At 56.6% G+C, this 18,966-nt stretch overlaps 6 protein-coding genes across 6 annotated transcripts; 5 read left to right on the top strand and 1 right to left on the bottom strand.

Moving 5' to 3' along the window:
• Nucleotides 1-40: 40 nt before the first annotated feature.
• VDBG_06376 (predicted protein) lies at nucleotides 41-872 on the top strand (the record flags this gene model as incomplete). Its single annotated transcript, XM_003003887.1, has 2 exons — nucleotides 41-461; nucleotides 790-872. The coding sequence occupies 2 exons, from the start codon at nucleotides 41-43 to the stop codon at nucleotides 870-872; spliced, it is 504 nt and encodes a 167-aa protein (XP_003003933.1).
• A 904-nt stretch (nucleotides 873-1,776) lies between these two features.
• VDBG_06375 (transcription initiation factor IIB) lies at nucleotides 1,777-3,337 on the top strand (the record flags this gene model as incomplete). The annotated part of the gene is made up of 1 exon (XM_003003886.1): nucleotides 1,777-3,337. One exon carries the CDS (start codon nucleotides 1,777-1,779, stop codon nucleotides 2,833-2,835), a length of 1,059 nt encoding a protein of 352 aa, XP_003003932.1.
• A 703-nt stretch (nucleotides 3,338-4,040) lies between these two features.
• On the top strand, nucleotides 4,041-4,887 carry VDBG_06374 (conserved hypothetical protein; the record flags this gene model as incomplete). Its single annotated transcript, XM_003003885.1, has 2 exons — nucleotides 4,041-4,143; nucleotides 4,196-4,887. 2 exons carry the CDS (start codon nucleotides 4,041-4,043, stop codon nucleotides 4,885-4,887), a joined length of 795 nt encoding a protein of 264 aa, XP_003003931.1.
• Nucleotides 4,888-5,089: 202 nt separating this feature from the next.
• On the bottom strand, nucleotides 5,090-6,719 carry VDBG_06373 (FAD binding domain-containing protein; the record flags this gene model as incomplete). Its single annotated transcript, XM_003003884.1, has 3 exons — nucleotides 5,090-5,549; nucleotides 5,645-6,588; nucleotides 6,642-6,719. The coding sequence occupies 3 exons, from the start codon at nucleotides 6,717-6,719 to the stop codon at nucleotides 5,090-5,092; spliced, it is 1,482 nt and encodes a 493-aa protein (XP_003003930.1).
• A 1,476-nt stretch (nucleotides 6,720-8,195) lies between these two features.
• On the top strand, nucleotides 8,196-9,966 carry VDBG_06372 (HypA; the record flags this gene model as incomplete). The annotated part of the gene is made up of 5 exons (XM_003003883.1): nucleotides 8,196-8,306; nucleotides 8,480-9,207; nucleotides 9,278-9,474; nucleotides 9,570-9,793; nucleotides 9,868-9,966. The coding sequence occupies 5 exons, from the start codon at nucleotides 8,196-8,198 to the stop codon at nucleotides 9,964-9,966; spliced, it is 1,359 nt and encodes a 452-aa protein (XP_003003929.1).
• Nucleotides 9,967-10,467: 501 nt separating this feature from the next.
• On the top strand, nucleotides 10,468-12,845 carry VDBG_06371 (chromatin structure-remodeling complex protein RSC7; the record flags this gene model as incomplete). The annotated part of the gene is made up of 3 exons (XM_003003882.1): nucleotides 10,468-10,519; nucleotides 10,598-11,666; nucleotides 11,738-12,845. The coding sequence occupies 3 exons, from the start codon at nucleotides 10,468-10,470 to the stop codon at nucleotides 12,843-12,845; spliced, it is 2,229 nt and encodes a 742-aa protein (XP_003003928.1).
• Between the last annotated feature and the right edge of the window lie 6,121 nt (nucleotides 12,846-18,966).

The raw sequence follows: 18,966 nt of genomic DNA, 5'->3' as shown, positions 1-18,966 counted from the left end.
AAAAAGGCTGAGCACCTTGGAACGCATCAAGGAAGATGAGATGCAGCGCAGCGTCATGATTCGAAAATCCTTGACGAGCCGCTCGTCCAACTATCCTGTTGACAATTCGGACAACGACTCGGCTCTCAACCAGGCAATGGTGCAAGTTCCGCACTCCAACCTCAGCAGCAACAGCGATTGGGCGCCGAGCTCCCGTCGCGGCCGGGCAGTGTCGCACCAAGAGCTGCATCGAGGGGGTGAGGTCGATGTTAGGCTGGAGCCGGGCTCGAGGTCAAGGTCGCCATCGCCGTCGACGAATCCGCTTTTGTGCAGCGTCGAAAGATCCAATAGCCAGCCACCGCACCCCGACGAGTTTGGTCGACCGTATCATGGGCTACCGTCAATGCTGCATCGGCCACCAAGCTTTGAGGTTGCAACCCGTGAGGGTGCTCCGATGCCGATCAGTGGGAGGGTTCAGAACAGTACGCGTCGCAACAGCCCTGAGAAAGTTTGGTTTACCAGGGGTTGAATAGACATGGAAGTGTTCATCAGGATCAGGATCAGGATAGAGGGAGTGCATCTGACACGAACCTTGAGGCAAGGTACAGGGCTGGGGGGCATCTACTGGGAGCGCATCATGTACAGGATACCCAGACAGTGTTTTTTTCGGCGTTTTGGCTTGCTTTATCTTTTGGGGTGTGGCTTCACGGGAAACAGTGCAATGACATTCCAATGGATGGATGCTGCGGCATTCGCATTGCGTTCTCATCATGAAGTTACAATACTTTTAGTTGCCCTGACTGCGAATAGCCCAGAATCACCTTCTGGCGACCGCAAGGCTTACCAAGCGTCGGTGGCGTACCTCACGTGATGAGATGGCTGATGCTGAGTAAGGCTCAAACTCGACGCCTGCCTGGGTTTGCGCCGTCGACAAGAGCACAGGCGAGGATCCGAAACAGGGCGTCGGTTTCCTTCCTCCTACATCCCTCTCAAGTCCTTCGCTCGCCGCACCCAGATCGTCCTCCCTCGCCGTCAAGACACGAAATTCCTATTGATTTCACCCTCTTGCGATCGTCTGAAGACTTGAAGCCGACTGTTTCGTTGATCTGGGGTCCGCGCCATCTCAGACGCCTTTACTGGTCCAGAAATCGGTCGGCTTTTCTGCCTTGCCCGCCTTGCGAAAAGACTCTTCCCTCGACTCTCCAACCTCGAATCACAGCGACAACTATTGACCTGCACTCTCGTTGACCTCGCTGCCATTGACCGGGCCACCTTTGGTTCTTTTCTTTTCTACTGTGAGCAGGACAGCCTCCTGCAGCAAGTAAGAAAGGCATGCTTACAATCTTGACACAGGGATCCAGCCGATTGTCGCTGTCATCCAAGAACCACCACATTCACTGTAAACGAAAGCCGCATTCCTCCGTGAACTTTTAGGGTAGATTCCCCGCAGCGCTCTGATTCCAGCGATCGATCGACCCTCTGAATAAATCCTCCCGAGAAGAGAGAAACTTCCCAGACTCCTACACTTCTCAATCTCCTCTATCGCGAGCCTTCCTTCCTGGGCTTTGCCTGCCCTTGCCTACCAACACCGCCAAGCTGCATTCGCCGCTCTTTGTCCAACTCTCTACCGACCGCGTCTGGCACCAGGACATCACATCGGAAAAGAATCCCAAAGTCTACAGGACTGTCATCAACAAGCGACAGGAACTCCGGCGACGCAAGAAGGAAGCGAAGCGACGCAGAAAAGTTTTCGACCAGAAAACCTCTATATATACGCCCAAGCCATACACAAGCAAGATGTTGAATCCCGCCGGAGCGCCAGCTCTAGACGAGCATGGTAACGCCATCGGCGACTTCAAGCAGGACCTCAACATCATTGTAGAGTGTCCTGACTGCCGCGAGCAGCCTCCCAATCTGGTGGAGGAGTTCTCTTCCGGCGACATGGTCTGTGGTTCTTGCGGCCTCGTTGTGGGTGAGCGCATCATTGACACGCGCTCTGAATGGCGTACGTTCGCCAATGACGACCAGGGCAATGACGACCCCTCTCGTGTCGGTGACGCTGGCAACCCTCTGCTCGACGGTGCCCAGCTCGAGACGAGCATTGCCTTTTCTGAGGGCAGGGATCACAAGAACCTTGCGCGCATCCAGAACAAGTCGCAAACAGATAAGAACACCAAGGCCATCGGTTCCGCTTTCCGCGAGATCAGCGCCTTTACCGACAGCATCAATTTGGGAAAGAACGTGGCAGACGGTGCCAAGCACATCTACAAGCTTTGCCACGACCACAGCTTTATGAAGGGGAAACCCCAGGAAGCCCTCGTGGCCGGCTGCATCTTCATTGCATGCCGTCAGGCAGGTGTTGGTCGTACGTTCCGAGAAATCTACCAAGTCACCAACGTCTCTAAGAAGGAGATCGGAAGGGTCTTTAAAGCTTTGGAGTCATTCCTACAGAAGATTAAAGAGACCAACCCTGGCGGCAATGCCATTCAAGACCTCAGCGGCTACAAGGCCTCGACGTCGACCAACGCCGAAGATCTCTGCACTCGTTTCACCTCACAGCTGCCATTCAGGCAGTCGCAGAAGATTGAGAACGTGTCGCGCGCTCTCGCTCGTAAGACGGTCAGCGTGTCAGAACTTGCGGGTCGTTCGCCACTGTCTGTCTCTGCGGCCTGCATCTACATGGCATCACACCTTATGGAGGAGCCCAAGACGTCCAAGGACATTGCAGCAGTAGCCGGCGTTAGCGACGGCACTATCAAGACAGCGTACAAGTTCTTGTACCAAGCTCGTGAGCGTCTCATCGAGAAGGAGTGGGGCGTAAGTCAGAAGGCCATTGACAGCCTGCCGGTGAACTAGAAGATCACAGGCATGGAGCCTCTACAGCACAAGACTTCATCCACGACCTATGCCATGTTGACTCCCATGGCAACGCCCGTGTCAATGCCAAAATACAGATGCTTGGAGAAGCTTGCTGACGCCAGCGGTTTGTCGCTGACGGACGAGGCAGTGCAGTTTGAGCGGCTTTCCACTCCCGTCATCGAGTCGAACTGAATACGAACTTGATTGCAACCTGTGTTTCAGGTAGCGGGCGGTCAACAGAGGCACAGTTTCTGGTAGGCAATGAGGGGTCCGGGGGCTTTTTCATTTCGCGATCAGAACATTGGTAATGCGAACGCACAGCTGCCGATTGCGCACCGCCTGAGATGGCGGTTTGGCCTGCTTCTGAAAGATGAGCAGGTTCGCAACATGGGCTCGGAGCCATAGCGTGGGCGTGGTTAGGACCAGCGAGATTGCCATGCGGTCCAGGCATCCTCAGCAGAAGCTAGGCAGTAACGCATATCAGCTTGACTTCAGATGCTTTTGTAGTGCCGTGTCGTCCTGATTGCCTGTTGGTGCGAAAGACTTTGGTTGCTGAGCTACGTGCTGGAGGTGCGTCTTGTGAAAGCTGCGCGATGCCTTGAGGTTCCATGCCCAACCACCATTCGCCCAGCGTCGATGATGCGCGCTGGCTGTTCTTCTGGCACGGCAAGCTGTGTTATGAATCATATTCGTTCCACTTCTTCCAGTAAAAAAGGGGCGAAACCCAAGCGATTACCAAACCGCATCCGTCGGGTTCCATTAGACGAGCTGAAAAATGAAACCACTTGAGCTTGAAATCAACGGTATCGGGGGAACTTCGTGGACATGACTCGCGCGTGGCTTGTATGCGGCAAGATGTTTAGCCCGACTGTCGCCAACAACGCCCCCAGTAGTGCTGGTCGACCGGGTCTCGGTGAAGCGGTCCGCGGGCTTCGAAGTCCGGAAATGTGGGCCGGGTCGGAGCATCGAGGCATGAAGTCGCCGGGGATGTGATCTCGAAGTAAGCTCATCTTGTGCTTACAGAGCCGGCATGCTTGTGCTGCCCAGACGGTAGAGACAACTCAATTAAAGTGAATATGCATGCTTAAATATCCCATGCGCAGAGACACAGGAATTGCTGAGGTCCCCAAATCATCAATCTCTTCAACTATTCACCAAGCTAGCTACCCTCATCGAGTTACTTAGCCCGTCGCAGCACCACAATGACATCCGAGCAGATCACCATTGCCTTCATTGGCGGAGCGGGTACTACTTTGAGTCAAATCATTGCGTTGTCGCTCAAGGCAGGTCATCGAATTGTCGCCCGTACGGTTCAGATGATCACCTGAAAGGAAGGATTGTGCTAATGTATCGCCAGTCGCTCGCACCCCCTCCAAGCTGTTTTCCGCCCTGGAGGATACTCACAACATTCCCAAATCAACACTGAAGTCGAATGTCACCGCTGTTCAAGGCTCTGCGCGCGACCTCGGCGCTCTGAAAGATCTGCTCCGCTGCAACCCAAAGTTCATCGTCACCGGTCTCACCAGTCTGCCGGATTTCCACCTCAACCCCTTCCGGCCCGTGACAATGCAGGACCCGACACTAATAGGCGACTCTGCGGCCCTGGTCTTGCGCGCGCTGCACGAGCTCAAGGACGAAGGCGCCCTGTCGAGCGCCCCGCTCTTCGTTCCCATCTCGTCTACTGGAATATCCGTCCAGCGCGACCTCCCGCTCATCATGCGCCCGGTGTATGACTGGCTCCTACCCGAGGCGATTGCTGACACGAAGGACATGGAGACTGTCATTTCGAAGGATGTTCTGGGCGGCAAGTCGGCGTTGGGCGGCTACGTCTTTGTCCGAGCCCCCCTGTTGACTGGCAACCCTGGCAAGGGGCTTGAAAAAGTACGCGTTGGTTGGGTTAGGCATGATTCGGACGGTCAGGGAGAGAAGGGCCCAGGGCCGGCTGTTGGGTATACGATCTCAAGGGCCGATCTGGCGGAATGGATCTTTGAAGAGGTCATCCAGGCAAGGAGAGAGTGGACTGGAAAATGCGTCACGCTGGCTTACTAGATCCCTGCCTGCTGGGTGCAGTGAATAGACATGGGTCAGTATCTGTCGGGAAGGGGGGGGGGGGGTTCTATAAAAGAAAGTAGCTTGTATGGCTCTTTGCACAATATGGTTGAAAGTACGTGATTTATCATATTCGTACATACCCTTAATGAAGTACACGGTTTGCATGCCACATTCTCCTCCCAGAAGATTTACATCATGCTCACTCCACGTTAGAGATCTTGAAGCCGCCGCTGACTCGGGTCTGAAAGAACCCGGACGGATCATACTCCTGGGCCACCTCTTTGATGAAGGCAACATTGTCGGGCCCGTATGACTTGAGAGGATCCTGTGTCGGGTTGACATAATTCAGGTAACGCAATTGCGTGTTGGCACCGATTGACTGTGCGTACGCCTCTAGTTGAGCACTAAAAACAGCCAATTTGCTCTGGAAGAGTGCTTCGACGGCATGAGTGTTAATGAAAGCCTCTCCTAGCCAAATTATCGAATCCTCAGTGAGTGTGTTGTCTAGACCGAGAACGTTACCTCCCACATTGGCCTGGCCGTAATGCTTAGGCAAAGATTGGAAGACAAAGATGATGGTCAGATCTTCGTCGGGAATGACACTGTTGATCTCAGCTGTGAGCTTTGCGAAAAGCTCTTCAGCTTTGTCGATGACGCGCCTGTCATTATGGAAGCAAAGCGAGAACCACATGTATCTGTCACCATCAGTTGGTCATTCCCCCCTGGAGTCCATGGATTATACAACGGCGCTCACCTTTGGCCGCCGTCATCAGCCATGCCACTGACCAGCTCCCCGTAGGTCTGAGTCTGTCTCAAATCAATGATATAAGGCATTCCTCTGAGAGCGTCGAAGACTGGTGCACTCGCATTCCCATCGGTGTTGACGGCAATTGTCCCAACCATGGGCTGAGGCAAACCAGTCTTGTGCTGAAATAGCACGATCTGGCTGTCTGCCGGGTGGTTCTTGTTGGTTGCGATGACGTCCATGAAACCATCAACAATCTTGTCCTTCTGATCCCAAGTGGTGAAGAAAATACCACCATGCAGGTCTCCAGCGGGGAAGGCCGCCATGTCGAAACGCGTCACGATGCCAAAATTGCTGCTCCCGCCTTTTAGGGCTTTGAACAGCCTCGGGTTCACCCTCTTGTTGGCATTGACGATGCTGCCGTCCGCCAGAACCACCTCATAGTTAACAACGTCATCGCAGGCAAAGCCGCGGCGACCAGAGTGAAACGACGCTCCACCACCCAAGGTCAGACCAGCCACACCGACACTGCTCACACGACCGCCCGTGATGCTCAGCCCGTGCTTCTCAGCTTCGAACAGGGCGGGGCCCCATCTTGAGCCAGCGCCAATGGAAGCAACAGCCGTTCCATCGGAGCAAGTAGAGTTGTGCACCGTCGTCGTGTTCAAGAGGCTGAGGTCGATAGTGACACCTTGAGCGATGTTGTTGTTATTCCAGTGGCTGTGGCCGCCGCCACGAACGGCGATGCCCCACTGGCCGGCACCGGTGAGAGGAGAGAGGGCCCTGATTGCAGCCGAAACGTCCTGAGTATTTGCTGGCTTAAGAATACACCATGGGGTAATCTCTCGAATAGTAAGGCTGTAATAAGAGCCCAGGCTGCGACTATAGCCATCTCCAGGTCCAGACGCGAGGAGCAGCTTGTCACCAAGGCCAGCATCGATCAACGCATCGCACTGATGACCAAATTAGCGCCAGATACGAAGACACAAAAACAGCCAGAACGTACGCTCTTGAACCCGGTTCGTTGACCGTCTACCAGTCCAACACAAGCAAAGGCGGCAGCAAGGTCGATCAGACGAATCATGGCCACATGTAAGACTCTGTGCTGTGTAAGAGAATCAGGATACTGCTCAGGTGCGATCCATCCTCTACCTGTGTGCTCAGGGAAAGTGTGGCTCTATGAAACAACCCATCAGCTACATCGTTTCCGGCGTCTTTGGTCATTTTAAATCACTCCAGTGCTGCTAGGGAAGACCAATGTGGTGAGGTCATGGTGCCTTGGCCGATCGATGCTGACAGGGAATACCGACATTGAAGAGAGGATTCCTCAAAGGCACCGTCTGGGATGACAATCCTTGCCCACCTTGGTCGCCTCACGGTCCAGCCTGTCAGGCCTGGCAAGAGTCGGTGCACGTCTGGAATTCAGCATACACTTTAGTTAAGTGGCGACGAAAGACCCTAATCTCGGAAACAGGAGCAAGTAGTGCGGGTGTTCCTTGAGGCCACAGGGGAATTGCACTGCAAACCCCTGGGGAGATTTTAGCAACCGGGTCCACGGTTGTTTGGCGTGGTCTAAAAAAGTCTCAAAGGCCCCTCGACGGCACAGCCAAGGGTTCTCGCATGTAACCGTCCTTGGCTGCAGTGGCGTGATACTCCTGCTTGTGATTTCGCGCGGGTTTTGCGATATTGAGCACGAGAAGATTATTAGAACGTGATGGTACGACTTTTAATGTATGCCCAGACACACAGCATCGTCTGGAAGATTGAGTACCTTACGCCAGATCTCAGATCCTCATCGCTCGTTGTTTGCTACTTCTCCACCTGTAGAGATGTAGCCGACAACTACTGCATGTAGGAGGCACTTGATATTTAGAAGTCAGGAGTTCAAAGATGAGATTGGTGACTTCCCTACAACATCTTGTTCGGAATGCCGCATCAACTAAGTGGTAGCCAAAGTGCCTTGCTGGGCATGTCTTGAGGACAGAGTTTAACACTCAGCAAACCGAGCCCGAAACTGCACAAGGTAATGCTTCCCTACTGCGTGCAGCATCATAGGAAAACGATGCAAAAGGCAAAACTTGGTGACGATCATTTTTTTTTTCTCAGCGCATGTTACAGCACCTAAGACTAGGATCCAGGAGCATTGGCTTCAATAGTGACAATGACCAGCGCACCATCGAGCTACAACTACGCCAGTCACGCACATCGCGCATCGTGATCCGATTCTTCGAGGCTCGTGAAGGGACCTTGACGTCATTCGTTGCACCCCACAATTCCACATGCGAAGCCGGTGAGACTAGAACAAATTGGTAGATCAGGCGCGTGAATGAGCAATCCGTTTCACTTCATTGGCAGCCCTACGCGACCGGCTGATAAATCGAGAGCGGGGAGTGTCGAATGCACCTTGCTCAGCAGCCACCTCCCCAGAGAAGGATATAAAGTGTATCGCGCTTCTCGCTGCCCAAGAAGGGCTTGATGTGACTTGGGACGAAGAAGCACCCAGGTCTTTGGCGGCCAGGGAATACTTCTAGTACCTCAGCCCCTACTTAGGTTGAGCATCATGTCGGCAAAGTCAGTACGCATCTCTCCCGAGAACACAGGTCTATGGGAGGTTCAACAGACCAGCGAGGCGGCCGCCAAGGCAAGCGAGCTGTTGAACCATGACCTAGAGGTAGGCTGCTTCGCGCGTTCGATGTGGACGGCGCTGCCTTGATCGCCGGATTGACGAGATGGGCTATTATTAGAACCACCACGTTTTCCTCAACAATAAGGGATTCCACGACCATGTGAGTTGGACGCCGTTCCGGCGGTGCCTGCGCATCGCGTGTTGACGGCTTCTGCCAGATGCCTCACCACATCCTGGCTGTGTACGGCACCGGCGCCAGCGTCGCGCAACTCGAGAGGGCGTATTCGCTCCGGGACTCGCTACAGCGCGCAGTCGAGCCGCGCCACGACGATATCGCATCCGCGCTGGCCGCATCGTGGGACAATGCCGCACCCTATCTCGGGCGTGATGAATACTACCCCGACTTTCTGGCCCATTTCCAGCAGGTCATCGATGACAATGGCTACGAAGCCGTCGTCAACGAGTACCTCTTCCAGGGAGACGCGCACGCCAATGATCTCCTCATCCGTCTCCACGCCGGCGTCCTGCACTCGCTGCTCCAGCTCATGTTCGCGCTGGAATGGAAGCAGCCCGCCATCGTCGCGGAGGCCTTGGCCCAGACCTGCGTGCACCAGCGCGACGGTCTCGACAGCCTGCTGCTCGAGAGCGAGCGCCGAGCGCGGCATGTGTCGCAACCCGCCAAGATGCCGCCGCTGCTCTCCCTGTTCCAGGGCCTCAGGGCCGACCCTCAGCTTCGGCGCGCGGCTCGCTTCACGGACAGCAACAAGATTCGCGACGGCATTCTACAGCGAGCGGAAGAGGCCATGCTTGCGGCATTGGCGCAGGTGCACGTGGGAGAAGACGAAGTGGAGGAGAGGACGGCGGAGATGCTGCACACGATCATCTATGTCGCGTCGAGCGCCGCCATTCACCCACCGCACTACGTGAAATACGACTTTTTTCTCATGTACGTGGTCGCGAGGCGTAAACCTAGTCAGGCCCAGGGAAAATTACTGGGCCGCTAACGTCACGGGCAGGCACCATGTCAATTCGGCCATCTTTTACCTGACCATCAACAAGCAGGCATGGATCTCGCCGGCCAATAAAGCGCGGCTGCTCGAGTGGAAGATCAGGATGGACTTTCTCGAGTATGTAGCGCGAGGCTGTCCAGAGATTTCCCTCGAGGGTATCGTTTCTTACCAGTCCAAGAGACCAATCGAAGGGTCTGTACGAGGTGAGTGTCGATCTTGATGAGGGGAGCATTTGCGAAGTTGCGATGCTTTATTTCCAGCTGTGCGTCTCTGGCTGACACGGCCCATCCGCGTCTAGAGATTGGGCTGCTGCTCCAAGACTTTGGCGACGACGGACACGCCATCAAGCAGGCGCGCGTCAATGCTCTGTGCCACGAGTTGATGAGCAAGTATAACGGTAAGCCGTGGGCCGTTCTGAAGGGGGACGACATCTGGCGCAAGATCCAAGCCATGACGGTCGACGCAGTGGAGGGCCCCGGCGTGCTGTACGTCAGATCTGGGGGCTTTGAAGAGGTGTGGAAGGTAAGAGGAGCTGCTTCCCAGTTTGCGACTGCATGCATGGATGCTCTGCGCACGCTGACAACGGCGACCGATAGGATGTGCCGCTACAGTCTGCACCAAGGAGAAACTCGGATGCGCTGAGGGCGTTGCAGGCCGGCAGTGGTGCGTCGCCTGAGGCGCTGGCGACGAGCTGAGGTGGGAGGAAGGATGTGATTCCGATCATGCAAGGGTTTCTGTCGAAGAATCAGGCAGCAGAGGCCATACCCAGACGTGATTGGGATCTGATGGAAAGAGATGTGCCATCAACCGTAGATGCGCATGGATCCGGCGAGGGCCGCCATGAGAAGCATTCAAGCATGACGACGCTGTATATCTGTTATCGGATCGTCTGGATGAGAGGTGGTCATGTTCTCTGAAGGGTCGTGGTGATCTAAATACACAGTGCTCAAAATATATCATTCAGACTGTAGAGGACATCACGTGCGGGCCCGGAAATCCGTGGCGCAGAGGAAGGAACCACCAAACGCGACCGCGACCAGGCTGAGATGGTCCACGGCCGCTCCATGATCGCGAATCCTTATGACCACCCCCGGCCAAGCATTTGCCATTGAGCCCGCCCACAATCCGTCCGCCTCATCTGCTGGCACTGCAAGCATCACATCAACGACGCACGCACAGGCTGTGCTTCAGCAGCGATGGGTCGAAGATCCGGTCGCGCCGCCGCTAGACGCGCATCGGCTGCCCTTCGTGAGCCTCCCTCGTCCCCTCCCCACATGGCGCATGGCAACATGGATTTGCATGCATGCTGACATGATACCTTCACAGAGAGTACACCACGCGCATTTGAGGGCATCGAGGATGATGAACCCATGCCTGATATTCCCGATGAGCCAGCATCCGAACCCGATGAGCCTCCCGAACCCGAGGCCGAAGACGACGACGACGATGAGCAGGAGAAGGCCGACGATTCGAACAACGATGACGCCGACCAGGAGGAAGCCGCCGGCGAGCCTGACGCCGAAGACACAGAACCCTCTGTCAAGGAACCCACACCGCCGCCCGTGGCCACAGTCCGCCGCAAGCGCCTCGGCCGTCCTCCGAAGAACCGTCCGCCCGACTGGGACCCCATGATCACGGTGCCAGCCTCCGAGGCCGACACGCCGCGCCGTCGCGGTCGTGGCGGCTGGCGCGGGCGCGGCGGTCGCAAGCCTGGTCCCGGCCAGGCGCCGCTGAAGCTGCGCCAGGCCATCGACAAGGAGGGCACCGAGGTCGACATTGTCAACGACGAGTGCGTCCTGCCCGAGGACCCCGACGGCGAGACAAAGGTCGACAAGTCGGGCAACCTGCTCGGTGACCGCGAGTACCGCTGCCGCACCTTTACCGTCCTCGGACGCGGCACTCGCCTCTACATGCTGTCGACCGAGCCCGCCCGTTGCGTCGGCTTCCGCGACTCGTACCTCTTCTTCACCAAGCACCTCAAGCTGCACAAGATCATCGTCGACGACGAGGAGAAGCGCGACATGATTGATCGCGAGATCATCCCGCACTCGTACAAGGGCCGGTCGATAGGAATCGTTACTGCCCGTTCCGTCTTCCGCGAATTTGGTGCGCGCATCGTCGTCGGTGGCCGCCGCGTCCTCGATGACTACCGTGTCGCCGACGCCCGTGAGGAGGAGGGCGTCACCGACGGCGACCTCGCCGACCCCAACGACATGTACAACCCCGCCGAGCCGTACAACAAGAACCAGTACGTCGCCTGGCACGGCGCCAGCTCTGTCTACCACCAAAACGCCCCCACGGCAGCCGACCCCATCGTCGGCAAGGTCGAGGTCAAGAAGCGCCGCGTCAACGTCAACAACACCAACTGGATGCTCGAGCACGCGCGCGAAGCCAGGTATGTTCTCGGCGGGCCCAATCCTTGTCGGGCACGATCTGCATGAAATGAACGTTGCTAACTGCGAGCAGCACCTTCAACACATCTATCAACGCCATCCGCCGCTACCAAAATCGCGGCATCTACGACGTGCACACAAACATGATGCAGTACCCCTCGATCATGCAGCCGACGCACACGCGCATCGAGCAGGTGGCCCCCGAAGACGAGCCCGCGCCGACGTCCGTCTTCCCACGCCTGCCACCCGCCGTCGCTCGCAACGCCCAGGTCCTCGACATCTACTACGAGTCGGCCCCCGCCGGCATGGCCCCCTCGTCCTCGTCCAAGCAGCGGCCCGCCGCCGACTTTCTCGCCCCCTTTGACGGCCTGTCTGGCGTCTCGGACGACATCAAGGACCTGCTGCCGCCCGCGTGCCGCGCCGCCTTTGACCGCGCCGCCCAGCGCGAGGTCGATTGGGCCGCACGCTGGGGCAACGAGACGGATGTCTGCGCGCGCGGGCGAGCCCCATTATCGATCGCGCCGTCGTCCCCTTCCGGTAGGTCCCTCGGGGAGACGGCGCCAGTTTCGGACAGAATGGAACGCCAGCAAGACGGCATGGCATGCCTACTAGACCGAGTGGTACGCCTACTAGACAGAATGGCACACCTACGGGGACCCGAATGCACGCCCACGAGACCAAATGGCACGCCTGCTAGACAGAACGGCATACCTGCCAGACAGGATGATACACTACCAGACGCACGGCACGCATGCGCCGCGGGAGACATCGACGACGCACTGAGTCGGCGAACAGCACAAGCAACGCTCGTGGCGTCACCGTGTAGCCCGCCGCGATCGACACTCGTCTTGGATGAGGCGGCAACTACACACAGAGCAACGGGGGAGGGGAAGTGGGAGTTTAATCGGGAAAACATGCTTGGACTTTGGCTGGCGTTGGGGGTGTTGATCAACGGATGTGGGAAAACGGGAGAGATCGTCGCGTCGTCTCCCCCGACTCAGGTCGGCACCCCAAAACTCTGCGTTCAGTCGCATGGTGGTGTGTGTGTGGGAAAGATCATTGTACACTTTCTTCTTCTTTACATGACGATGGGGGGGTCGAGAAAGGAGGGCGGAATACGGAGAGAAATCATTCTTGTCTCTTCTCGTGCCTCGTGCTTCGTCATGTTCGCCGCGGAGTGACGTTGTGCGACCGTGAAATCCATCCACCGCAGTTGCCTTACCATCAGCCCAACCGATTGCTTTCCTGTCACTCCCCCCCCCCCCTCCCCCCCACCATTTAGGCAACATGTTTGTTCGACGCGAGACGTACATGTAGAAGGAGCAGGATCTCCGATCCAGGCGCAGCACTACGTCTGTAAGCACACTTGATGCGTCACGTTGTTGCAATGGCAAGCCTCGGCGACGCCCGCGTTACCTGGGGGCGGGCCGCGAACAAGTCGTCCGGGCCGAGAAGTAGAAGAAATGGATGCCAGCTTGGCGGCGCAGCAGCAGCAGCAGCACAAGCAGCAACAGCAAGATATCGTTCACGAGGCACCCAAAAAAAAAAACGCCCCAGGCAGGCTTCCATCCAGGCCAGGGCAGCACCGCACGCGATCGAAACAGGTACGCGATCTGGAGGCGCGCGCATCCGACTGTCGGAGCCTGGCGGGCGAGAACACCCACCCGGTCACGGACCAAAATGTGATGGGTTGTGGTGGGTGGATGGATAGATGGGTGATGGGGGTTCGCAGGCAGCAGGCACGGCGTCCGGGGCTGGGCGATGACTCGACTATTGGAGTTGAGGTGGTATTACGAAACTGGGTGTCTTGGGTGCCTCGCTCCGCCGGGGCACTTTGTGTGCATGCGTGTGTGGGTGACGGATCATGAGCAATGGGCAGGAAGGGGGGGGGGGGGGCAAGGGGCCGTGTTGAGGCAAACATGGAATTCCCATTTGGTGTGCTGTAGTTCCCGGGAGGCGGACGACTGTACCGGCACGCGGTTCGATGTTCCCTGAGATAGGACGGAACATGACCAAGAACCATCTGCTACATGGGAGCTGAGGTTGCGCTCAGAATTACTTTTTGAGACAGAGACACCGTGTGTCCGGTCTGGGGCGCAGTACGATGGTTGCTCTCGTGCACCAGTAGTGCCGTCACCAGAGTCTCGTGAGGGTGGTCAACGAGTTACAGGCAGCGACGGCAGCAATTAATCGTGCGGAACTCGAGCCCCCAGATCCGTGTGCCGTCGACTGGCCCGCCCATCGAGACCACCAGAATCCCACAACCAGCGGGCGGAGACGGGGCCCTCTTTGCTGCGTGCTCGGCTTCTGGTCCTACCGCCTGGAGAAAGGCGAGCAGGCGCGCATCCAGGTAGCCAGGCTGCCAGGCAATGGCTGGTCCGCCGTGGCAAACTACGTCAATACTCGCAACCAGCCATCGAGATGGCATGGGAATGGTGGTGGTGGTGGTCTGGCGGCGAGACGGTGACGTCCGTTGAATGCTCCCTAGAGGGAGCGCACACGAGGGCTCTCGCTCAAGTGGAAGAATCCATACTGGACGCCCCGCCCCTGTGCAAAGGGGGCCTGTTTAGCCCGGAAACGCCCCAATGTGGTGCAGTACGCATCCCACGATCCTTGAGGCCCAGACAGAGAGGAGAAAGACCAGGAGAGGGGTCCAGGAAGAGGTAGGGGGAAAGGGCAAGTCTGTGCTCTCGTCTCCCGACAGATACAACCTTCGCATACCCTGCTGACGTCGTTATTGGTGCCGCAACCTTGAGACGTGATCCGAGAGCAAGCGCCTGGAACTTGCACCAGGCGGCGGCATGGGGTTTGACCAGTCCCGATTCGCAGACAGGTCCCCCTCGTGATGGCTCCCACACCGCCTGCGTGCGCCCGTCCCTGCCCTGCAGCTGAGGACTGACGAGCAGAGAGCTTTTCAGCAAGCCGGTGCAGTGTAGCGAGGGAGGCAAGAGGGCAGGCGGGGAAGACGGAGAGCCATGCATTGGGAGGAGCGCCATTGAAGCCCAATACACACCAAACAGCCCTGCCATTTTCGAGCACGAAGCTCACACACGCAGTACACATGCCGGCTCAGTAGCTAACCGCGAACAAGCTAAGGGACCTGAAGCAGCATACGCATATGCGGCGTGCCTGGCTGCCGACCATGCTGCCGTGTGATGGCCGTCGACAGCTTTCCTACACTGTGTGCCGGTCTCGAGTGGGATTGATCTTTCTCCCCTCCTCTTTTTCGCCCCATCGTCAAGAGGAAGCGGAGCGCCGAGCAAACCAGTCACAGACAGTCAGTCGCGTGCGTCAGGCGCGGAGACTACGAAGCGGGACGAGTAGCGCAGATGTGAGGGAGCTGACCAACCTCCTGTGATGGCACACGAGGGTCAGGGGCTGAGGGGTTGAGAGAAGATCAGTCCGTATGGAGGAGTACAGCGCGGATCAAGAGCCCATCCGACAATAGCAGAGCAAACGTTCTGGAACCCAAGGGCCCAGAATATCAGTGGAGTGATACACCAATACTGTGGATCGTCGTGACGGTATGATCGACGGAGAGAGAGAAAAAAAAATTGTGCATTGCGCTGTCGCGACCCTTTGTCCGAACGCATCGTGTTGGGTGAGGATGACGGCAACAATCCAGTAGTTCATGGCTACAATACGTTAGTCTCGGCATCTTGCGCCAGCGTGGTCCAATTTTCTTCCGCTTTTCACGCAAGAGCTCTACAGGCAGGATCACCCCTTGACTCAAGAAAAAGACCAGCTGCCAAAGCCGGCTGTCGGTGATGTAGATGTAGAATAGTCACTGTACAGACGGCTGCTATCGGCACCAGCGGTTCGGAGTCAGCAGGAGTCGACTTGCAAATGAGACAATACCCCACGCTGTATACGCTCAAGCGCTGGTCCCAGCACAGCCAGTGGTAAGGGATGCGTCGTGACGAGTCCAGGTCAGATCGTCCAACAAACGTGCGTGGTTCCCACCGAGCGCTCGGCGAAGAGCACCGCGTAAGGACTCGGGGGCATTTGAAAGCCTGTCGGCGCTTTCGGCGCATGCCCCCTCCCAAAAGCCTCCAAGCCTACCAAGCCTACCAAGCCTACCAAGCCTAGTTTGACCTGCGCGTTGCGGTGAGCAGATGCGGGAAATTCCTCTCACTAATTGGGATATGCAAGTGATCTGGTAATCTGGGAAACCCTGCCGAAGCTTGCCAACATGAGTGGACTCAGGGGTCGCCCGATGGAGAAGAGAGAGGCGGGGGAGGCGTCACGGTGTTGGGGCTGGTTTGTTGTTGTGGTGTCTGGGCCTTGCTTTACATCACAAGAATGAAAGTCAAGAAAAAAACACTCTCCCTGCGATCAACAACACCTGATGGCCCACCAGAGCTTTAGTCGCGAATCGACGGGCATCCCTCCCAGTCCGCCGGTGGAGCTGGACCCTTGTGGGTCCCGAAGTTGACGCTGAGTTAGCAGGACCCGGCGATCTTTGACCCTCGGTTGTCCAGGAAAAGCATGACAGGGATATCCGCACAAGACATTCATGCCGTAAATCAAGAGCGATGATGACAGGTGGCGGCAGTCAGGTTGTTTTGTCAATCAAAGACAGCGTTGGTGCCCATAGGGGTCATCTATTGGAGATGGCTCGTGTTCAGAATCTGTTCCGTCTCTGGGTCTCATTCAACCTACAGATCGGCGGTGCCTCACGAGGCTCAGAGAGACGAGGCTTGCAGCATTGATGAGGCGGTGCAGTGATGTCGACGGCCCGCACGGGTGATGAGAGGCTGAGCCCGCTTGCCATCCCCTTACATGCCTTTACTCGACAATATCCCTTGACGGCTTGCTAGTTGCATCTTGCAACAGCTTTCTTGACAACATCGATTTTACGAACGGAAAGTACCGGTTTGCCCATAGAGCCATCATCGAAATCCATAGTATAGAGCCCCACTAAGGGCTTCTAGAAACGCAGCAAAAGGAACATGAGCTTGATGGCCTGAGTCGAGAGGGGGCGTGCGCTGGCACCGGGGGAAGGCTCACGATTAGTCCTGTGGGGCACAGATCTCACATCTCGGGTCCTGCTGGAGTTCAACCCTTAGGCAAACCGTCTGAAATAATCAGGCTCCGATTGGCCGTGTAGCCAGAAACTGAGCTGAGTGACACCTATTCATCGTCTGACTGGACAGGCCGGCGTTCTGCCTCGGCCAACTGGTTCGACTTTGAGACTCTCAAAAGAATCATCTCACGAAAATGCTCTCACAAGGATGCCCAAAAACTGACCACTGAATCTGCCGTGGTGGCAATACGACAGAACCTTGGGGTGGTGGGAGATTTGGAATTTGCTGATGAGCTGAGATCAAGTGTGGACGAAGCGTCACCATATCCCCAAGGCACCGAGTGGGCTGTGGCGGCGGCATGCTCAGGTAAGGGAGTGCCAAAGCGAGGCCGGTCTGTGCAGTCTTTCGCGCGTCTGTCAACGGGGAAAGAGTGGTCGACATTCGCAAGGCACCAGCGCACATTCACAGCGCCAGCCACGCGAGCCTGCCGAAAAGACGACGCAGCTGACCTGACAGATGACACTATTTCGCCACGCATTCGCCTGCCATCGACTAAGTTGCATGTCAAGCAAAAGCTCAGTGCTGGACTAGTCCTTTTTCTCTCAGGGACTAAGTCCTACTCATTTTGGCATGCAGGCAAATAAGAGAGGAGGATAAGAAACCACGGGCCACCGCAGACCTGGGCCCTAGGCTTCTGGTCGATATCCTGAAAAGGGCACGGACAGGGAGCCCCAGCATTGGAACGATATCTGTCTAGCATATTATGGCCGAGAGTTGGAACTCCGTAGTGGAAGGGTGATGGACGCTTAGGAATCGAACATATTGAAAGGAGCCGGATGGGTGGGTATCCTTGAGCGGTAGTGAAGACCTCGGACGCTCTTTGATGCGCCGGTTGATGTCAGGCAGATGCCAGCTCGGCAAGTCATTTTTTGGAGGGCCACCTGGACGGGGTAGGGACATGGAGATGGCTTGGAGTGCGGCCTGGTTTACTCTGACCTGCGAGACATCTAGCAGAGATTCAGCGAGGCACGATAGTGGGACAATACGAACCTGGACGTTCCGCCGAAGGCGACTAGGCGCACAGTCTCAATACTGTACGGAGTGCGGGATATTTTGGGCTCTGTTGCTGACCTCGTAGGCACCCAGGAGCTGCATTTGGTGTACCCTCTTTCATGACCCGTGGCACCCAGACGCGTGACAGGCAGTGCGTTTCCCCAATCTTCCAGGCGAGGTAGGGTAACTACCATGTAGTTTGCTCCTCGGTAGTGCAGGGCATCACCCCCAAGGATATTTTGGTGGACTTGGCTGCTCCATTCCCGAGGCGCACCCAATCGCGCTGTCAAGCGTTGACGTTAGTATGCCATTGTGGGGGGTCTATTTTTTCTTGATCCTATGTTCTGTTGTGTGCCTCGAGGATCGCTTTCTGGGCTGCTTGAATCAGCCAACTTTCAACAGCAGTGAGTCAGCATGCCTAAAGAAAAAAAAAAGGATGAGGCTGTCATCTGAGGAGCGGAAGGACGGTCAGCGGCATGCTGGGCAGAAGCATATACCAGGTTTGTGACGATCCCTTGGCGACGATTTTTATGGTATCTTACTTCCCAAGATGTCTTGGTGTGGGAGGCTCCTCAGGAACGGAATCTGCGGGAGGGGAAAAGAAACCACAACAATACAGGTACCTTACTGAGGACCAGCTAGTTTGGGGAAGGGGAAAGTGCCAGGCGGTGCACCAGCCAAGTGGGTAGTTACTGCATCAACAAGTGACGTACTGTGCAAGCAAAGGTCTTCGCCACCCGATCCCCGCGGGGGGCAGGATACCCAGCACAGTCACTAGACGACCAAGGACTGTACGGCAGTGCACTGTTGGGGCCCAGTCAGGTACCTTCAAGTCCCTTACTCATCACAGAGACTGGTCATAGCAGGAAGTATACCTTGAGAGCGAGGCCAGATGTGACTGCACAGATGGTATCGTTCGTGTGACAAAACTCTAACACAGCCAAGCTAGTACGCCGAAGTACTGGTGGGCCACCCGGCTCAGTCTCTCTCACCGTCACTTCGTCCCAGCAGCAGCGAAAGCGCGCCAGTTGCCAGGCCGATCCCACTCCCAAGGCCACGCTAACGCTGGAGCGCTTTGGACAACAGGCGAATTGGGTCGTGATCTGGGGCATGCCCTTGCACGCCCTTTTTTTTTTTTTTTTCTTGCCGTCCACATGGGCTACTACTGACATTTCCGTTGCCGCCGGGATGGTTCGTTCGGGCTCACAGACCGCGCCTCGGT

The sequence above is a fragment of the Verticillium alfalfae genome, genomic scaffold (genome assembly GCF_000150825.1).
Source record: "Verticillium alfalfae VaMs.102 supercont1.7 genomic scaffold, whole genome shotgun sequence".
Taxonomy (NCBI): domain Eukaryota; kingdom Fungi; phylum Ascomycota; class Sordariomycetes; order Glomerellales; family Plectosphaerellaceae; genus Verticillium; species Verticillium alfalfae.
The sequence above is the reverse complement of the archived record's forward strand: the minus strand, read 5'-3'. Positions and strand labels throughout refer to the sequence as shown.